At 40.7% G+C, this 21,145-nt stretch overlaps 1 protein-coding gene across 1 annotated transcript in view; it reads left to right on the top strand.

Annotated features, from left to right (window-relative positions):
• Positions 1-21,145, top strand: part of RAPGEF5 (Rap guanine nucleotide exchange factor 5) — a 193,273-nt gene that overhangs the window by 113,060 nt on the left and 59,068 nt on the right. Inside the window, exons 10-11 of the mRNA XM_060248650.1 lie at positions 4,166-4,284; positions 4,644-4,732. Coding sequence (XP_060104633.1) covers positions 4,166-4,284; positions 4,644-4,732 — 208 coding nt within the window. The remainder of the gene's footprint in view (positions 1-4,165; positions 4,285-4,643; positions 4,733-21,145) is intronic.

The following is a 21,145-nucleotide window of genomic DNA, read 5'->3' as shown; positions in this document are numbered from 1 at the left end:
CTCTCAGAATTGCTTGTAGTTCTCTCCCCCTTAGCTGTTGTCATGTGTGTAGCTGAATTCATACACACCCGATGATTGTGGTGCCACATTGGGCGATAATCATAAAACGAAAGATAGCTGCATGAAGTCCTGGGTATGAGGAAAAGGGAGGACACTTAGGAGAGTTAGCATTAAGATACTTCTGCAAAGGAAATTAGCAGGGGAAAATTGTATAGATGTGATGAAAAGTTGGTTGATGCAGTTGCTCAAATTCAGCATGAAAGCAGAGGGTTCAGGAAATGAAAGGTGTGTGGAACAGGAGCTGGGTGAAGGACAGTGCACTCAGAACAGTCTAGGCATTTAACATGATACAAGATTTCATGTGAAATTTTGGAAGCAGTACATTAAAGATGGTGACGGGGTTATAGAATATGCAGTAAATTCTGCTTCATTTTCAGTCTTCTATGTCCTAAAACAAACACCAAGGCTAGTAGTTTGAAAGTCCACCAGTCTGAATGCTGTCTTAGGAGAGTTTAATATCTAGGAAATCTGATTTTGTATGCCTGATTGCACTTCTTTGCTTGTTTATATTCACGTGTGAGGTTTGAATGATTTCATATTCAGGACTTCATAAAGGGTATGATGACAAACTGTTGCGTTATCACTGGATTATATGACTGTTTTGTCTGTTGTGGCAGTTTGGACATGCAGGTAGTCATTTGATGATAGACAGAGTAGAAAATGTTCAGGTGTGAAGACCCTTTGGTGGAGGAAGTTAGAAAAAAAACTCCTCAGCACAAAGCTGGATTTCGATGTCTTTCATGCTTTATCCAGCCTTCAATTTCTGACTTCTTTCCTGAATATGCTGTTTTTAGATAGGGGCTCTTCGTCATGGAATGGCTGTTGGTACCTTCAAAACTCGTCAGCATTCTTCTCTGAATGTACTCTACCTTATCACCCAAGGTTATGCCCTTTTACCAGCATCAAATTGTGGGAAGACAGAAAAACAGATCAGCAACTAGATGCATCTGCGATATATAGCTGTGCTGTGTCAGTTCTAGCAAATGCAGCTGTGAAAGCAAAAGTTTTATTTTCTGCATGGCCTTTTTCTTTTGTTAATGAACGCAACCAACAGTCTGTATGTTTCAGAACACTTTCCCATACTACCTGTAAGAGCAGCTTGTGTTTGGAAATCAGTTTATGATTCAGAAAGAGACTATATGGGCATGTGTAGCTCCAATGCCTAGTTTGGTTAGTGTTGTTGCTTGAATTAGGCTTTTATCTATCTTTTGTTGCATTGCTACTTAAATTGGCAGAATCATGTTCTGTCTGAAACTGACATTTTGGCTCTGGTCAATTCACCAAGAGCAAGACTTTAAGGTTATAGGAAAAGTAAATATTCTAACTGACAAAATGATGCTGTAAAATGAATGGATAGACTATATATGCTGTTTTCAGATCCGGTGCAACATAAATAGAAGTCATTTCAAGTCTGCCCTCTTAGTAAATGTATATTTTCTTCTTCTTTTGTGGTTACTTCCTAAATAGGGGAGATGTCCTTTGGATAATAGATATTCTTCCAGTTACTCAAAGTAGATATATACAAGTTAAGGCATAGCCTAGAAAGAGCTCCAATTCAGTTCAGTGCATAAGAATTTGTATTGGGTTGGATTCTGGTGATAAGAGCTGTACATGCAAGGGCAGAGAGAATTTACCCCTCTTGTGGCAGCCCTGTGCTCCCAGGGGTCTTCCATCCCCTGCAACATTTCAGGGGCTACTTTAGAAGTGGTGGGGTGGGGACAGTGTGCTTCTGTGCACAGAATTTAGATGAGCTGAAACCCACTGACATGATCCCACCAAACTTCAGTGCTATTATTGCAACATGGAAAATCTAACCATGTATTTAACTCTTTCATTGAAATGAATGCGATTTCAAGTGCTTAACTTTGGTTGGACTGTACTTATTGCTCTTTGGGTATATTAATGCAGAAAATTAACTATGGATAGGATTTAGAGAGGTCCATATGTGGACGTGTTTTGCACATATACATGGAGATGGATCATTTTTTACTATTGTGTTCAGACCATTATGCTTTGAATGGTGGTTCCCCTAGAAGCTACTGACCATCAGAGGCTTTTCAAGGGCTGTAGAGACTGCCATAGAAGGAGGGAGCTGGAACCATGCTACATCTTGCTGTTTTACATAACTTTATGGGGTAAGGGTGTTATATCAGTAGTACAGCAATAAATTCCAGGAATGGAAAAAAAAATGAATTTAATAAAAAATAACCAGATTAAGCAAAGTTAAAATCTATTTACATGTTTTTTTCCAGACTGGAGATTCAGTAGCATGCATCTGGGAAAAGCGATACCAAAATAATGACATGTTCCTATAGATTTAATTCAATGTTTGTGAATGAGGTGGTTGTGGGAGGGATATGTGGGCTAATGGTTATACTGAAAAAGAATAAAATGAGAAAACTGTGCCTTAAATTACTCTTAACTGAATAATTTTAGATTTAAGGCTGCTCTTATCTCATCCTTTTATGGTAGTGCTGCAAATGTATAGGCTACTGAAGCGTATACCATGAAATGGAAGATTACAATTATGCATCAGTATTCCTGCAACATGATGTCTTGCTAATGTCCTCAGGGAATTTTCAGCAAATATCCTTTGTTAATTGGCACAGTACCTGCATGTTGGACATGGCAAAAATTTAATAATTATGCCCAGCCCCCCCCCCTTCTCTGTCTGTCTCTCTTTCTCTCTCTGTAATATGTATATGAACATAATAAATGAACAGAGATTTTCATGGATGAAATGCTCTTTGGGGCAAGACCACATCTATATACAGGTTCCTCTGCTCTCTAATAGAGCATGGCCCTGCTGCTGTGATTAGCTTGAGAGTTCTTTCATGCCATTAAGATTATAATGGAGAAGAAAAAGATTAACCATAAAATGGACATTGCTCTGCAATATTGCTGTTTTCATCAAATATAAATTTTCTGTTGCAGTATAATTGTATACCAATTTGATGCTACTTAATGGCTTTATTATCTCAGGGTATAGGAGGAAGCATCATGCATATTAAACAATAGAATGTTGAAAAACACTACTGTTAAGCATTTAACTTAATTAAATGTCATTAGATCTGTTTTGTGTCACATGGGGGTTTTGTTAGGAGAGTCTCAGATGGGACTAATGGGGAGCTCTTTATCAGTCAGTTTGTGTCACTTGGTAGTAGATTGTCTGTATGCGCTGTATCGTCACAGGTTTTCATGCCTTAGGGATGGTCAATAAAAGTTGTGGGTTAGCTCCAGCAAGCTTTGTCACTCAATTTCATGTAATTCTCCTCCTTACTACAGCCTCAATTCCATGTAACTTTTGACCATTCAAGTTTCATGATCCCCAGCATAGTCTTTTTAGGGGTCAAAGGGGACCCTCTCCTTCCTCTTTCATCAGTGGAATAGCACCCTATGTGGGCAGATATAGCTGTATTCAGTTTCTTTCAATTTAGAAGTGTCAGCCTACTAAGCACTGAAACCCAAATGTCAGCTTTGCAAGGTATACCTTTTCTGTATGTTGTTCCAAACTGTAATAGGCTTTTTGTTTCAAAAATTAATTAGAAAGGTTATGAGACTAAATGCAAGGAATGGATTAATTATTTTTTCCTGACTGTTTTCGCAACAGCACAAACACAGTGTTAAGATGCTGTAAGGTACTCTGTGGCTGACTATATGCCTCAGCAGTACAGTTTGATTATTTAGTCACTAACAAAATCAAAGGACCAGCAATAGTGAAATGTAACATGCATTAAACAGAACATATGATCAGTAGGTGTTACTAACAAACCCTTGCAATATGAAGACTGGAAACAAGAATAGAATTTCCACTTTCTATTGTTATCATTCCTCTCCCCATTTAAGACATGTTTTGAATATCATCCTTCATAGCTACAGCTCTCAGAGTGTCTGTCCCTAGGAAAGGGAAAATGTGCTCAAATTCTGGTGCATTGTGAAGGTTCAGTATGTAAATCAAATGCAGTGACTGCTGTGTATGGCAGTGCGCTGGAAGAGGGGATAACACAGCTCTAATAGAGGATTTCCCTACCCCTCCCTTTTTCACTCCCTAGAGATTTTACTCATTTTTCTTTCTTTATTGTTTGTCCCTCTCTCCAAATTAAAGCTGGATGATGAAGTGACTACTATTCACGTGAAGGAGCGGGACCACGATGTGCTGGTGCTTAGGAGAGTGTCGTCACATAGCCCAGCCCTCACATCAGGGAGTGCCGAGAATGATTGGAGGTAAGAGTTTTTTCCTTGGGTGCTCAGACGCAGCCACACGCACACAAGCTGACTGCAGAGCTCTCGGCAGCCAGATGAACTCGGCTACCGGCAACAGGACTGAGATGGCAAGATACATCAGCATGTAGGGAATGCCTTTGTTACTTGCCCTACATTATGGGAAGTTCCAGGCTGAGGCTCTTTGACCCCCATGTAGAGAGGAAGGATTCTGCCTTGTTTCTAGGCAGGGAGCTGCCTTTGCCCACGTTTGATGTGCCTTATTTTAAATATATTGATGAAGAAGATGAGGAGGATGAATGGAGCAGCCGCTCTCAGTCTTCAACAGAGGATGATTCTGTGGACTCTCTGCTTTCTGACAGATATGTGGTAGTATCTGGGACACCAGAGAAGATTTTGGAGCACCTCCTCAATGACTTGCACCTGGAAGAAGTACAGGACAAAGAGACAGGTAAATTACAACTGCACCCTCTCCTGAAAAGCAGCCTCTTGTACAATTTGCAGTGGTAGTTTGCCGGTTATTGGACCATTACTGAATAGTACAGTATTTGCTGCCAGCATTTGGAACAGCATGTATTTAAAGTGATTTGCAGTGCTGCATTTAAATTTGTTGCTGTTATTGCATTTTGATCAGTGTTTAATAATATAACGATAATGTATCATTTATGTTTGGCAAAAGTGGATCAGAGCAAGGGGTGAGGGGGTTGGTTTGCTTTTGTTCCCACTAACATTTTCACCAGCTTATTTTGTATTATAAAAGATCACAATACAAAAAATTGAAGGGGGTGTGTAATAAGGTGACATGCAGGAGGTTGTAAGCTAGGGTATATAGCTGCCAGGCCTATATGTCAGCAATTATTGCAAATACTCTGCAGCTACTTGTTCAGTACCAACTTCTGCCTCTTTTCTTAATTAATTGCTTACCTATTGCCTCCTCAGCACATGTTTCCAGTGTTAAGAATACAATACTAATTATCCTTCCTCTAGATTGTGATTCTCTGTAGCCTGAAGCTATTACTACATTGATCGGGTTATTTAGTATGCATGCATAGCAGTATACTTTCTATTTATAAATTCTTTTTTTTTTGCCCCCCCCCCCCCCCGAGTTCCTGTACATTGATGAAACATTTGACAGGGGCTTATTAGATATTATTAGGTACTACAAGATGCACTAATATAACCTTCTATAGTATTGGTGTGCCTTTAATACCCAGATTGTAATTTTGTTTCCGCCTGAAGCAATTACTATATTGATCAAGCTGCTTGACATGCAGGTTATTTTTTCATCTTGAGCTCCTGACTTTAATGTACACTTTGCTGTCACAGTGGTTCTTTGGTTGTTTATCTGGATCACCTGCAATTTATTTACAGTTTTAATTAAAGCAGTTTGGGGTCTAATCTTCAGAGTTTTCAGCATAATGGCAGAAGGGCTGTGAAATGTAGCAAGAATGGAGTTAGTATTTCTTTTTATTGTTCTCCATAGAACTACAATGCATGTTCTTAGTGCTGTTTTCCAAATGAGATTACTAAAAATAAACACATTTGCAAGGATTAAAAGGATTAAAGCATAAATAACATCTGTGAATTCCTGTAGGACACTTGTGTCAGGTTCTGTGGCCTCGAGTAGGTAGAATATACTGAGTATAAATTAAGCATGTGCTCTTAACTCTACAGTGTAGTTTTCCTGCATAATAAATCCAAAAGGAAAACCAAATGTCTGATTACTGTGCTGCCCACCGAGCCATTCTCTTTGCCTAGAGATCAATATTTTGTGTAGAGGAAGCACTGCTGTCTGATTGCTGTGTTTCCTTATAATAAAGCTGTGGATGTTTTAACTAGAGCTAAATCAAAGGCTGTATAATACAGGAGGTTCATGTCAGGGTACTCTTGGTGAGGCTGTGTAAATTCTCATGAGGTAGGGGGAATCCCTGTCTGAATTTTTGTTTGCTGTGATTGGTTAACTCGTCTTCTAGGTTGCTGTCAGCTTTATGCATGCACAGAACAGCAACTCAGTACATTATTCTTTGCTGCTTTTTAATTCCTAGAAGAGTCCTTGACAAATATTTAAGCGTTCAGTGGCTCTTATTTAATTCCCTCCTCTCTGATCCAGCTGCTCATTAACATTTCACTGTTCCAGACAATAGGTGAAAAATGGCCATGTGAACATGACTGGCTGAGATGATAGTATATTATGTAGTTGGATGATTGCCCTCTATATCTTTCTGTTCTTATCATACTTTCTTGAAGCTGACAGACTGTCCTGCAGTGTCCATAGTTTTATTTCTAAGTACAATAAAAAGACTGTAAGCCGATTCTTTAAAAATATTTCACTGAGCAGTAGTAACCCCAAAGTAGCTAACTAAAAGTATAAAATTTGCCTATATTTAGCAAAATAGTATAAAGATTTTTTTCATAGAAGTGGACTGGAGATCTTCTCAGATATTAGGTTTTAGATATAACTAACAAGTAATATCTTCCCCAAACATTGTGGAAGATATTTCAGTGGGGTGATAGTAGTGGTGGTGTTTTGAAGAATACCTTTGATTAGACATTAACTGTAGGTCATTTGCATTATTTCTGGAACCTGAAAATTTCCTTCTGTAGTAGGGTAGAAAAGATCTACAAAGCTCTTGAGCAAGTACAGTCCCCTTCTGAAGTCATCGGGGGGGATACAGGGAGGCTTCATATTGGGAAAATAGTTATTAAAAGGTGGGGTACCGGACTTTTTAATTCCTCAGTAATTCTTGCCTGCAGCCAGGTCAGAACTCTCTCTCACCTTTTGTGGAACTGCCCATGTTCTCACTTTGTGCTTGATAATTTGTGCAGGATGATTGATTATATGGAACTGTTTCTCCATGGATAGTTGTTCTGAGTTTCCACAGATCCTGGAACTATTCTTGTTGTCCCCTGGCTGTCTTTGGAAGCCAGTTAATAAAGTTCTAATTCGTTATTTCATTGTCTTGTTCATGTTGGAACTTGCCAGGATTTGTTTCATGTGAATACACTCAAGACAGAGACATGCTAATTTCAATAAACTGAAGTGACTGTGGCACTTATTACTCTTTGTGGGATTGGGAGGTAGGCTCTAATTAGACATTTATTTTTAATGCATATTTACACGGAGTGTAGTTTGACCCACACACAGTCTGTGTAGCTTCTGTAGGTGCACTAATATCCTGCCAAATGTGACAAGTTCATAAGAAGCATACAAATGAAGCTGCCTTATGTTGGTTCAAACCTTTGGTCGCTGTAGCTCAGCATTGTGTTCTTGACTAGTAGTATACATTCACTATTATACCCTTTACCCAAAATACTCTCATTTTCAGGTAATGAGATAGGATACTGATACCTCTAGGTTTATGGACAGTTGCCTCTGGGAAAAAATGTGGAGTGTGATCACTGTGTTGCATTTTAATAACATGGATCTATTTTTGTTAGTCATGTGTGGTCCTTTATACTGTCAGCATGGCAATGCATAGCTTGGAGAAAAGTTATTTGCATTCAGTGTTCTAGAGGAAAATAAAAACATCATTCTTCAGCAATACATACATTGCCAGGCACTGAAATCATCTACTGTAACCTTACATAGTCCCCATTTACTTCTCTTCTGTGTTTGATACAGTTTCTAACTTGATGTGTTTTGGCTGTGATCTGATCAAGTCTCATTTTCCCCCTTAATTGGATTATTCCCATACCCTTTATTGTTCTAAGTTCCAATTTCTGTTTTCTTTTTATAAAGGGTGGCAGAAGGTTGTGTCTTCTCTAGTACTTTTACTGTTAACATTTTGAATTCTCTATACTCTCCTATAGATACTTCTCAATAAGTACTTGAATTCTGTTTGGTTAATTATTTTGAATATTTTCTATTAACTAAAACATGAAGGAGTAAGAATCTGTTATATGAATTCATATTAATGGTTTGTTTAATTCAGTATTGTCTGTTGCCCAGCAGCTATCCACATTATCTTGCAGAAGTCTTTTCTGGGACTGCTTATGGAGATGTCAGGTACTAACCCTATAGTACCATCATATATAGAGGTGGATGGGTTCCTTGTTTCCTTGGATCAAGGGAAGGCAAGGAATCCCCATCTCCACAGCAAAAATATGACCAAAAAGGTCAACACTGATGGCACACCAAGGAAAGAATGAACCATACTCATATGCCATTGAAACATTAGTTTGTACATGTGTGAGTTTTGGCTTTGAATCTTTGTAAAAACTTTTGTTCCTTCACCTTCTTCCTGTCTCTGTCTAGGTAGTCAGTTTCTGCTCCATATTCACATAAGGGACAGCACTTTGTACAAGATGTACATTCATGTAGAGAACACCTTGTGCAGGACAGAAGAGTTAGGCTATTGTAATGAATGGATGCATTTTTCTCTTTATAAATGCTTCTTCAGGCAGACAGTTTTTTTTAAACTCAAAAGAAATTAGACAGATTGTCATGACTGTCCTTCCAGTTACTTAAGGTTACATTTTCTGTGATTGTGTATGCATGTACCTATTCTCTCTACCCCCATAAATACTTTTAAAATCACATTATAACTTATTGGTTAGTGAACTTGCTCCCCTCCAATACCTTTTTCTGAGTTTCTGTTTTCATTGAGTGTGCTTCCTGAAGGCATATCCTCTTTATTTGTAGCATAGCAGCATAGCCACTTTAAACCCCCAAATGCATCAAAAGAGTCCTTATGGATCAGACTGAAGGTCCATCTAGTGCAGCATACTGTTTGCCACAGTTGTCAGTCAGTCATGCTGTGGAAGGCCCACAGCAGGGAACAGAGGCAGAAGTCTCCCCATGATGCTGTCCCCCAGCACAGCTGGGCAACATGCTTGGAGGTCTCATTCAGCCTCCATTGCTAGTAGTCCTTAATGGACCACTTGCCTTCACAGGTGCAGATTGCTGGTAGAGTAAAAGTCTTGTGTGCTGTTCACATGCTAGTACAGAAGGAGAAAAAAATGTGCTTTTAATGAAAGTGTGCATTCTGGTTGACCTAATTATTTCACACCTGTTCTAGAAACAAATCAAAAGTGAGGTGAAAATTCAAAACTGCTGAGAAAAGGTGGGCAAATGGTTTACATCACAATTCTGTAACGTCAGTTTTCAGTTGTTTTGAAGTGATTCCTCCTCCTTAAGCATTCAATTTTAATGCATTCAGGAGTGAAATTGCTATCATGGTCAGGTAATGCCATGTTCTGAGGTATCTGAACCACTACTTTTTTAAGGTGTTGCAGCTTCAGCTCAATTGATAGTTATTGGGCATTTACAGTTCTTCCCCAGAGAAAAATATGAACTGTATGTACTAACAAATTTTCATTTTTGTTATTCCATGTAAAGTATCATGGTTAGAAACATGGCAGTCATGTATGAGTATTAATACTTCTGTCTTATCTTGTCTGTTAAATGCAGGCTTGGCTCACACTTGACGTATGAGATCTGCCTCATAATTTTAAGAAATAGCAAACCATGTGCGTAATATATTATTGCATATTTTAGGCCATCTTAGGCAGAGTTACAGCCTTCTAAATCTATTGAAGTCAAAGGGCTTATAAAGGGTAATTGTTTTGGATGGCACTGTTATTGCTTTGCCTAGCAGAGTGACAATTCAAACGTAGATCTCCCAGTTCCTAGTCAAACTACTACACTACACTATACAAACTTTCACATTCTCCCCTTGACACTTTTGAGCCAGCCTTGGATGTCATTTGCGGTAGTATCCAGGAATATATCTGTGGTTGGAGGATGGAAGCTGTATTTACTTGTAATGAGAACTTGTCTAATATGTCTGAATACTGAAACTACTAAATTAGCAGAATGAAATTCTTAGCTTTTAACTAGAATACAACCCAGTTACTGTGTTCATTTTACTCATTCATTTCAGTGTTTCCAGCATAGCTTAGGCTCAAAGGTTTTTTAGTACAAAGATTTTCTTGTTTGATTCAATGTTTTCTGTAGAATACAAAAGAGCATATTCATTGCCCTCCCACAGCATGTGAAGGATGGCAGAACAGCACTTCTTTACAATATGTGCATGAACATTGTAAATGAAAGCTTCCAAGCACCCTTTCTCTTTCATTCCCCCGCCAAAATCCTAGCCATACAACCTTTTAATAACCCAGCAGAATATTAGATTTGTATTAGATTTGTTAGAAATGGGGATTTTCAGTACTACTCTATAGATAATTAAGGATTTCCCCCCTTTGATAGGGCATTATAATACTAGTCTTATTCTGAAACTTGCTTTGCTAGCTAGTGAGTGGTTAAGATGGGGCATAGCAGCTTCTCTGCCAACTTGCTATTAGGAATCCCTCCCTATCATTCCAGGAAGCAAATGCTTAGGACCAGTGTTCCCTCTAAGCTGCAGTCTTGTGAGCAAAAATTCTACTTTGTGAGCTACTGGAAAAAGTTGTGAGCTACTGCTTCAATTATTGTGTTCTGGGGCCATTTTTCCTAAGACAAAAAAGTGTGAGCTAGAGGTTAAAAATCTGTGAGCTAGCTCACACTAACTCAGCTTAGTGGGAACACTGCTTAGGACTTGAGTATATTTATAAGCTGCTATAGTCGGGGAATGTTTAACATTCCTGTTTTAGAAACAAATTGTAATATAAATGAAAAAGAGCGAGAGATTGAGATAGATCTTTAATGAAGGCAATGCCATATAAATTATTTTTTTTGGGGGGAAGATAACACATGAATATTGCAGTATTAAAGAACATTTATTGATTTTCATTTTTAAAGTCATCCCATGTATTGCTGTACTACTTTTGTCTTTTAAGATCTTGTCAGTGAGATTTCCCATTGCCTTTCTGAATTATTTCCTCTTCATACTCTAGCCTATTAGTGTCACGGGCTGGGGCCGGGTCAGGGTCAGGCAAAGTCCAGGGGCAGTCCAAGGTCTGTAGCCAGTGAGCAAAGAGGGTCCAAGGCGCCAAAACCAAATCGCAGTCCAGGTATCGTAGGTCAGAGGTTCAGAAGCTGAAGTCAGGGGGTCCAGAAGTCAAAGCCAAAGTCAGGGGGTCCAGAAGCCAGAGTCAAAAGCCGCAGTGGATGCTAGAATGTCAGGTAAGTGACTAGTTGCTTCCACAAAGCCTCCTCCCAAAGCCCACAGCTATATAGCCCTCTGCTGTCTGTTGCTTATTTGGGCTAATTGCTGGCTCAGAGAGGCAGCCAGGATCCTGCTGAGACTCAAGCATCCTCACTCCTAGAAGGGCCAGAATCCTTTCAAAACTCAGGGTTCAGGGAGCGTCTTGCTCGTGAGCGTGCCGCCATCCTCCGATCCCTGAGGTCCTGACGAAGGCGGTCACGCACACGAGCCACTCGAGAGGGCGAGGCAGGGGGGCTTGGATCTTCTCCAGCAGGAGGCAGGGGCACTGGTGCAGGTGGCAGGGGCACAGTTTCTTCTGCAGGCTCAGCTTCTTCTGCAGGGTCCCCAGTACCCATGACACTTAGCTTGTTTTAACTTTCAGTTTTTTGTTTCTCCAACAACAATATTGATTAAAGAATTTATAATCAGGGCTAAACTGGAATGTATGTCTTTGATTTGTGAAATCTTTTGTCATAAGATGTACTGTCAACTTATGCAGAGATGACAGACAAAAAAAAATGTAACTTGAAACCTGTGAAGAACTTTCTGATTTTCATAGTGCTTTTTTTTACGTTTACAGTTATTCACAGAATCTTTTTCTGATTGTTCATGAGTATGATAATTAAATACATAAAAGCTGACATTGGAGTAGGGTGGCCAGACCGTCCCGGTCTCCCGGGACTTTCCCGGTTCTGGCCCCCAATTCCCGGCTCCCGGGCTGGCTATACCGGGACCATTGGAAGTGAGGGAGCCAGCGTCCCTGAGGGACCATTGGGGAGTGAGGGAGCCAGCGTCCCTGCGGTGTGTGCACGCGCAGGGACGCTGGCTCCCTCACTCGCTGCCTTCCCCGCTCCCTCACTCGCTGCCTTCCCCGCCCGCGCGCGGGGCCCACATTTGTTCCAAGGAGTATATGTTCCTTCCTGAAGTAGCCTGTCGGTCACTTCCGGGTTCCTGTCCTGCATCTCGACCTGTGTTATTAGTGACAGGCTGCTTCGGCGTGCCGCTGCGCCAGCCCCCTGGGCCCCACAACGATGGGACCGATGCCACAGGGACGGGCTCGAAACACTCTATAATCCCTCAAAAGAACAGCAGTCTAGCTCGCTTCCCCCGAGCCCTGCCGCCATAAGCCTCAAGGGGGCTCATTTTGCGGCATCTCCCGGCGGGAGGGTGGCACCCGCACGGGACACATGTCAAATGAAAGAGGGGGCGCAGGGCTATCAGAAACAGCCGGCGGAGGGAGTCGGGAGACCACCCCACTGGGGGATCCACACCCCGAAAGTGATGAAGGTGGCGCAGATAGAGCCAACAGAGCAAACAGGACAAAATAAATAGGCTGCATTATGCAGCACAGTCTCACTGGAATCTGACTGGCTTCTCAGCATGGAACCCGTTCTCTCTAGTCTTCTCACTTTGAAAAAAGTAAAAAAAGAGTTTTATTTAACTTTATTTCCCCCTTTCCCTCTCTATAAATAATCTTGGTGTTTCCGGCGGTGATATTTGGGGGATTTTTGGGGACATCACAGGAAGTGCTGTGAAGTCACTTCCTGTTTCCGGCAGTGGCATTTGGGGGAAATGATGTCATTTTGGGGAAATGATGTCACAGGAAGTGATGTCACTTCCTGCTTCCGGCAGGTGGCGAGGGGGAAATGATGTCACAGGAAGTGATGTCACTTCCTGTTTCCGGCAGGTGGCGCGGGGGGGGGAATGATGTCACAGGAAGTGATGTCACTTCCTGTTTCCGGCGGTGGCATGCCATCACCGGAAGTGACGTCACACCCCTACCTTCCCCCCCAAAAAAGGTGTCCCTGGCTGGCCTTCAGACATTATGGCCACCCTACATTGGAGTGTGTTGATAATAACTAATTTCAGGCTATAGAAGGACCTGGAGTTTGCAAATACTTGAATAAGGAAACAGCATCTAATTGGCATTTATTTATCTTGGCATTCTCACAGATAGTGAGGTCCACGTAAAGCATCTTCCCCTGTGCACACGGTCATAATAGGAGCCCTGCTGGACCAAACTAAGTGTTCATCTAAGTCAGTGTCCCTGTAGATGTTAGGAAGAGCCAATTTGGTGTAGTGGTTAAGTGTGTGGACTCTTATCTGGGAGAACCCGATTTGATTCCCCACTCCTCCACTTGCACCTGCTGGAATGGCCTTGGGTCAGCCATAGCTCTGGCAGAGATTGTCCTTGAAAGGGCAGCTGCTGTGAGAGCCCTCTCCAGCCCCACCCACCTCCTCACAGGGTGTCTGTTGTGGGGAAGGGAGGTAAAGGAGATTGTGAGCCGCTCTGAGACTCTTCAGAGTGGAGGACGGGATATAAATTCAATATCTTCTTCTTCTTCAAGTGGCATTTGTCCAATCTCTTGGCACCTGCAGCTGTAGTTCAGTGTTCTGGTCCTCCAGAACAACGTTTAGCTGTGTCATTTAATGTGATAATGGGCAATTTGAATTCTTTGGTTTGACCCAGGCACATGGTGAGGTTCTAAATATTACTGTATCCCCAGAACACATTAAACCATGGCTGAGATATTGAGAGCATCCCTTTCATGTTCATTCCCTTTCCTTTGAGAATTCTGTCTTCTCATCTTTACAGAGCTTCAACTTTATTCTGACTCTGCCTTTGGTTCACAATACCAGTTTAGAGTCCTGATGAGCATTACAAGCAGGGTTAATAATAGTTACATGTAAGACCATATTCATATAGAGAGGAAGAGGAAGGAATCTGCAAGTAATGGGGGAAGCATGCATGAGTGTGTCTATAGATCCCTGAATTGTGGTTTCTTGTTATATGGGTATTGTCCTTTTATATGGAAGCAAGTGAAGGAAGGAGCTGATGTCACCGTCACTAAGAATAGGAACCGTGAGATGGAATTTTCTTTGCCGCATCTGGGTAGGTTGCTTTTATAGATGGTGAAGCTGCTTTTTACCTTGCAGGAGAGAATATCTTCATTATTTTACAATACAAGCAGTACACAATAGGTTGGGGAGTAAACCATAAATCTTTTAGAATATTATTTATGAAATTGCTTGTTGACTGAGAAATGCATATCTGTCCATTGCATACACTAAAAGCTAGAAAATGTTTGAAAATGAGGGAGTGTTATGAAGGCATCCCAGGAGCCCTGTGGTGTAGAGTGGTAAGCTGCAGTACTGCAGTCCAAGCTCTGCTCATGACGTGAATTCGATCCCAGTGGAAACTGGGTTCAGGTAGCCAGCTCAAGGTTGACTCAGCCTTCCATCCTTCTGAGGTCGGTAAAATGAGTACCCAGCTTTCTGGGGTTAAAGTGTAGATGACTGAGATGGCAATGGCAAACCACCCCATAAAAAGTCTGCCTTGAAAACGTCATGATGTGACGTCACCCCAGAGTCAGAAATGACTGGTGTTTGCACAGGGGACTACCTTTACCTTTTATGAAAGCATCTTACTTCACCAAGTATTCCATGTGCCACATTTAATAAGGTTTCATTTAAACTAAACAGCCATTCTAAGTAAATATGGTGCAGTTCAGCTACAAAACTGAGTTCATGCCTCTTTAAAGATGGACATGTAATTTAATTCATACCAAAATAAAGGAGCTGTTTCACGATGGTGTAGCATTAATCCATGGCATGGAACAGATGGCTGCAAGGAACAATGAAGGCTGCACAATGGATCCTTGTATGGCATTACTGTGCTATTGCTCTGTCTTTGGCAATTGTTCTCAATAGCCTTTAGGCTACTAAAATGCAAACAGCATGTATCATGCTTGGTTTGTATCTATCTGTCATCTTTAAATAGTACAAGCAAAGATTTATTGTTCCTATTTATTTTAGTGTCATTATGAGGCTTTAATGTCAGCCTTGGCAGTTTGAAGTTGTCATGGCTTTCTTGCATAGAAGGAAATCTTGTATTGCATTTCTGTGTCTTTGTTATTAGTATGTGGAAGACTACTTTTAATTTTGAATTAGCATATACTATTTGCATTTGTTTGCCATACGGTTTATTTTCACAATAATAATTATGCATGCAGTACATCCATTCATGTTATGAGACCTAAAGAAAATTAATTCCAGGTATCTGCAACCCAAGGAAAAAATGGAGTTGCTTATTGTCTTATGCCTATACATCTGCGCTACTGAAGAAAAACAATCCATGGGTTTATGTGAAAGCAAATCCCCATTTTATTCATCAGGGCTTACTCCCAGGAAACTGTCTTTAGGTTTACAGCCTTTATGTGTAAAATGACTATTCAAGCAAAGGTAATGCATAATTCCCCCTGTCCTAAACCTAAAACAGTTTTTGTTGTTATATGGTGTGGATTGTAATGCCAGTTGTTTCTGAGTTATTGTTGGATATTGGAAGGAACTATACATGTAATGTTTGCAGTGAAAAGCACTTGACATTTAAACTGAGTGTCATATAGTCACTTCCTGAGACCACTATGCTCTTTGCACCTGCAGGGTAACTTGCTTAGGAGGAAGGCTCATGTTTATAAATTGTTGGGTGTTTGTGAAGGATAATGGGGAGAGGAGGCTGATTAATGGTTATGAAATTTCTCTGTGCTCCAGGCTACAGAAATAGCATCCTATTCTCTTAAATTCTTAACTCCAACAATATAGCATAGTGACTCAGTTGCCTGAACCACTGGGATTTTGGAATGAGTGAACGGGAAGTTGCTTATGTAGCCTAGTGGTAAAAGTTGGGAATGGTGCGTTTTTTATTTCTCTCTCCTTGTTTTGTATATGAGAGTTTAGGTAGGGAAAATTGGGGCTGGGGAATGCTTCTGTATGATATGACCCTAGTTTCACCTCACTCCACCTCCTTTCTATCTTGCGGAGCAATTATGAGGGGGGTATAATTAATCAATTTTAAAGAATGTCCTTGTGATGGATAGCAGGCTATTGCAGGCTTAGAAGCAATGCTGTGTGAATGAGAGGAGTGAAATGGTATGATTGACAGCTAATGGAACTGACTCTGATTGGGGGAAATTCTGCTGTCAAAAGGAAAGGACAGTTGGGCAGTTGGTTGAAGCAGCTGGAATGTGTATGGCTGAGAGAGTGGTTGGTTTTGGGAGTCTCTCTAACGTGAGGAGAGCCTACGCCTGAAGCAGAGTCTGGTTCAAAGCTAGAGTGGGGTGACTTTGAACCTAGAAGAGGCTCTGGTGAGACAGTTTCCAACAAGTTAAACTGTCTCTGTGTAAAAAACCAAGAAACACACATCTTGAGAGGGAATTGTAGTTCTCCAGTTCTAAGCTTAAGATCTTATGTACAAAGACTTTGTTTGGGAGAGAAGGTTTTGGCAAAGGGTTTTTTGGTGGCCTTGAAAGGCTCTAAAGCCAAAAGATAGTTATTGCTCTTAATGAGAAGAGAATAACTATCTTGCCAGAGGAAAAGAGGTCTAATAGAGGGACCTTAGTCTTAACAACAGGGACAAAGAGGAGTGCGATCTCAAGACCATATGATTAACACATGTGCAATTGGTTTTTTATACCAAGAAACCTCTTAAGATTCAGCATATCTTTGGTGAAAGCCAAACTATTTTAAGTACAAAACCTTCTCTGGTGAAGCCAGCATCCCCAAATGAAGTTCTGTGTTTAGCTTTAGTTTACTGTCTACCTAACCCAAATCCCAGTCCCTGTGAATATACCAATTCCCTGTCCTGCCAGCTTATTCAAATAAACCAAAAATTTGTTTAATTACCAGTGCCTCACATGCCATTTCTGAAGAGTCGCCTTGTCACAGTCCTTTTTTTCCATTCTAATTAATCCCCCTTAGGATTGCCAGGTCTGTGTTTGAAAATACCTGGAGACTTTGGGAGTGGAGTCAGGAGAGGATGGAGTTTGGGAAGGGGAGGGGCCTCAACATGGTACAATGCCATAGAGTCCACCTTCAAAGCAGCCATTTTCTCCAGGGGAGCTGATTTCTGCCAGCTGGAGATCAGTTGTAAAAGCGGGAGATCTCTGAGCCCCACCTGGAGGATGGCAACCCTAAGTCCTCCCACTGGGACTCATTTTAGTTTCCAGGTGCTAAAATTGAATTGATAGAAGGGGGAGGAGATTAGGGTAATGGGAAAAGGTACAAGTAACAATACGTATCCTCTGACCCTAATTTACCCCTCAAGGATACAGTGACCTTCCAGGGACTTGAGCATTTCAAATTCCCCTTCCCTCCCTCTCTTTTTTGACTGAGATGCAACTGCCTTCAACATTCAATAGTTTGTAGAGCACAATGAGTATGGGCAATTTGTGGCTGGATTCTTCTTAAAATTACTAATATTTTTCTGCTTGAGAGTTCCTCCAATGAATATGTAAAAATGCCTACCTTATCTTTGAGTGGTTGTATTTCATTGCCTTACTGATGGGCATGGCACTAAAAGTTTGTATAGGAAGATGTGATAATAGTAGTTTTCCCTTTTATGAGATGTGCGCAGAGTGTTCCTAGGCATAGGAACCAGTCAGCCAGGATGATGGAGCTTACATGGAGAAGTTAAATCCCTTTCTAAACCCATTCTGAGGCTGGGAAAGCTTCCCTGGGTGGAGCTGAAAGCATGGTGGGGGCTGGGCAAGACTGGTGGCTGCTAATAATGGCTCAGGACTAACTAAGGTTTCTATGTAACCAAGATTTAATGGCAAAGATGGTTTCACAACCTGCTTCTGCCTGGTTAGTAGGGTTGGCAGCTCTGGGTTGAGAAATAACTGGAGATTTGGGGGTGGAGCCTGAAGAGGGGTGGGGTTTGGGGAAGGGAGGGGCATCAGCTGTGTATAATGCCTTAAAGTTTAACAAGTATCAACAGTATGAGAGAGCTCTGCAGGAGTAATTCAGATGCTGGTTGAACTAGGCCTTATTTGACTGCTGTCTCAAGTGACCTTGTACAAATCTGTAACTTTCAACTGTATTATATAGTTATAGAATCATTTATGTACTTTCAAAAATGTATGCCCCTACTTTTCCACCCTGATCAGGGCCACTAAGACTGCTAACAGATTTTAAATGTACAGGGCGCAAGAATCACTAAGACCACCCTGTGGCTTTCCATAGGCAATGGAAATTATATTGTGTAACTATGTAATGTGGAACTGATGCAAATATAATGACACAATAATGGTAGTTTTATATCATCTGTCACCAACCCAAATGGTCTTAAAATAAGGATGCACAGCAGTTGTTGTTTGACAGTGGAAATTACCTTTTTTGTAATTGAAATGGTTACATCTGAAAAAGAATGCAATAGCATGAAAAAGGCTTAGAAAGAATGAGAAATATCTAGGAATGGATGAATGGCATTACTCAACATAAAATCAATAACAGTCTATTAACTTTCAAGAGATGCTCCAAAAACTTTCATTTTTTTATGCTAGTCCATTTACTGTGAAAGTACAGTTGGCACAGTGGGGATTCTGTTCAGATGCCAGTTACCTTGACTTCAGCTTCTGATTCTTCATCATTAGAACTGAAAATAAGGACAAAGTACTACAATTGGTTCCTCTGCATCGCTCTAATTTTCTCTATGCCCAAATCTCCTTATCTGTTTTTTTCTTTGGCAGACTCTTGAGTCCATTCTTGGCCCACATTCTTTTCTTTAACACTTTTGACAGAAAAGAGAGCCAGGAAGTGTAAGGAAATTAGAGCATAGACTACACAATCACTATGAACACCAGGGATTACTATTTCATTCTGACTCTCTTTTCTCAACTAATTTTTTGCTTTCACTTTTTTCTCATCCTTCCTCCTTTAAAATTAGGTAGAAGAAAAAAGATAACTAGGAGGGAGGGTTTACTGTTATGCCTGGCATTGATGAGGCTGGTGGTTATATGCTGCTGGAATTCTCACACACTAATTTTCTTTGCATTTCCATTACCTTTCAGTGTTAGAAGGAGCAGAAAGAGCAGCAAGCGCTGCTGTATGTGTCTGCCCCGTGACCCCAACCATGGAAGCGATTACTTTCTTTTTTTCATTTCCTAACATTATTGGTAGATGGCAGGAAATACCATTGTAGTGCTGTTCTCCTCCTCTGGTTGCGGGCCTGAGCCTAGGTAAAGACCTTGGTTAAGACATAAATAAAATCTTGTGATAAATGCTATGCTGTGTATTATTCAAAATAAGAGTCAGAGAAGATGGCAGGTCCTTAGACTTCTGTAGGCTGATCACTATTTCTTTTATGTGCAAGCTGTCACTTGGCTACTGTGCTTCCATGCCATGTCTCTTTAATTCTGTCACCATCATAAAGGATAAAAGGTGCAACTGAGAGATATATACATAGTTATTGCAATGAAACATACCCCTAAAATGCCATGAATAAACGTGATCTCAGGACAATTCCTCAAGATATGCTTAGGACATAAATAAATCTTGTTTTTATTTTTGCACCAGACACACAGTCAGAATATGTGATTTACTTAGAATCAGCCATGAAATGGTGACAGATAAGCCAAAGGAAACAGTGTTCCACCCAGCATATAATTAACGTGAAATTAATTGCTGCAAAGATGTGCTGGCAAACATTAGTTTAGATTACTTTAAAAGGGAATTAAATAAATTCATGGATAATAGGTCTTTTGATAGCTATTAATAGTTGTCATCTATTTGAAAAGATTGCTTTCAAAAGATGTTAATCTCTGGGTTATGTCATAATATGTAGGAAAACAAAGATCCCAAGCGAACAATAGGAATTTGTTGTGAGAAATCTGCAAATCTAAGCTCGATGAAGAATACAGGAAGGTGGTATTTGGGCAGATCTCAGACCCTGTTTTTTTAATCTGTAAAATGTTAGTGAGTTATGTCAATGAATTTTTGTCACATTGAATGAAGAATCACTGTATTATCAAGTCAGTATTTCCTCTTCCTCTGCTCCTGGCCAGCTGCTGACCTGACCTGGATTTGGTAAGGTAGTGATAGATTAATGCGTTATGCCAATAAATGTTTTTGGAATTGGACAGGTTTTCATAGCTTATTTTCAGAAGTTTTTCTGCTTATTATGTAGGGTGGAACAAAAATATATCAACTAAATCCTGTAACAACTATTGAAATCTCCATCACCACACCTTTTAGAGCAGCAATAAGCTGTATGTTACTGTTGCTCATCCTGCTCCATCTTGAGCTTACCATCATGCTACTCATGCAGATAATGACATACTTCTATGAAACTGTCTTATATTCAGAACATTGGCCTGTCCGTCTAATTCAGTACTTCCTACTCAGACAGGTAAGCTACTGTACTGCAGTCCAAGCTCTGCTCATGACTTGGGTTCAATCCTGGTGGAACTCAGCTGGGTTCAGGTAGCCAGCTCAAGGTTGTCTCAGCCCTCCATCCTTCTGAGGTGGGTAAAATGAGTACCCAGCTTGCTTGGTGGTAAAGTGTAGATTGGGGAAGGCAATGGCAAACCACCCCATAAAAAGTCTGTCAAGGAAATGTTGTGATGTTGCATCACCCTATGGGTAGGTAACGACTTGGTGCTTGCACAGGGAGGTGCTTGCACCTTTACCTTTTTTACTCAGATAGTCAACAGCTCTCTAGAACAGGTTTTTCCTAGTGATACTGATTGACTGTGGTTTATTCTGCAACCATGCAGTTCCATCCAAAAATATTTGTTTCAGGTGCTTGACCAAGGAGGTAGAAGTTAAAAATATCTGACCAAAGGCACAATTGAATTGAGGACCTTCTGCTGCAGATCCCCCTTGTCCCACTGCTGTTCCCTGTGCAAAGCTCCAGATAAATGTTTATCCTTGCAAACATGCTTCAGAAACTTGGGTAGAGAGGCAGCAAGCGATAGCAGCTTGGGAGGTAAAGGAATCATGGT

The sequence above is a fragment of the Heteronotia binoei genome, chromosome 10 (genome assembly GCF_032191835.1).
Source record: "Heteronotia binoei isolate CCM8104 ecotype False Entrance Well chromosome 10, APGP_CSIRO_Hbin_v1, whole genome shotgun sequence".
NCBI lineage: Eukaryota > Metazoa > Chordata > Lepidosauria > Squamata > Gekkonidae > Heteronotia > Heteronotia binoei.
Note: the sequence above shows the minus strand (reverse complement) of the source record. Positions and strands in the feature narration are given on the sequence as shown.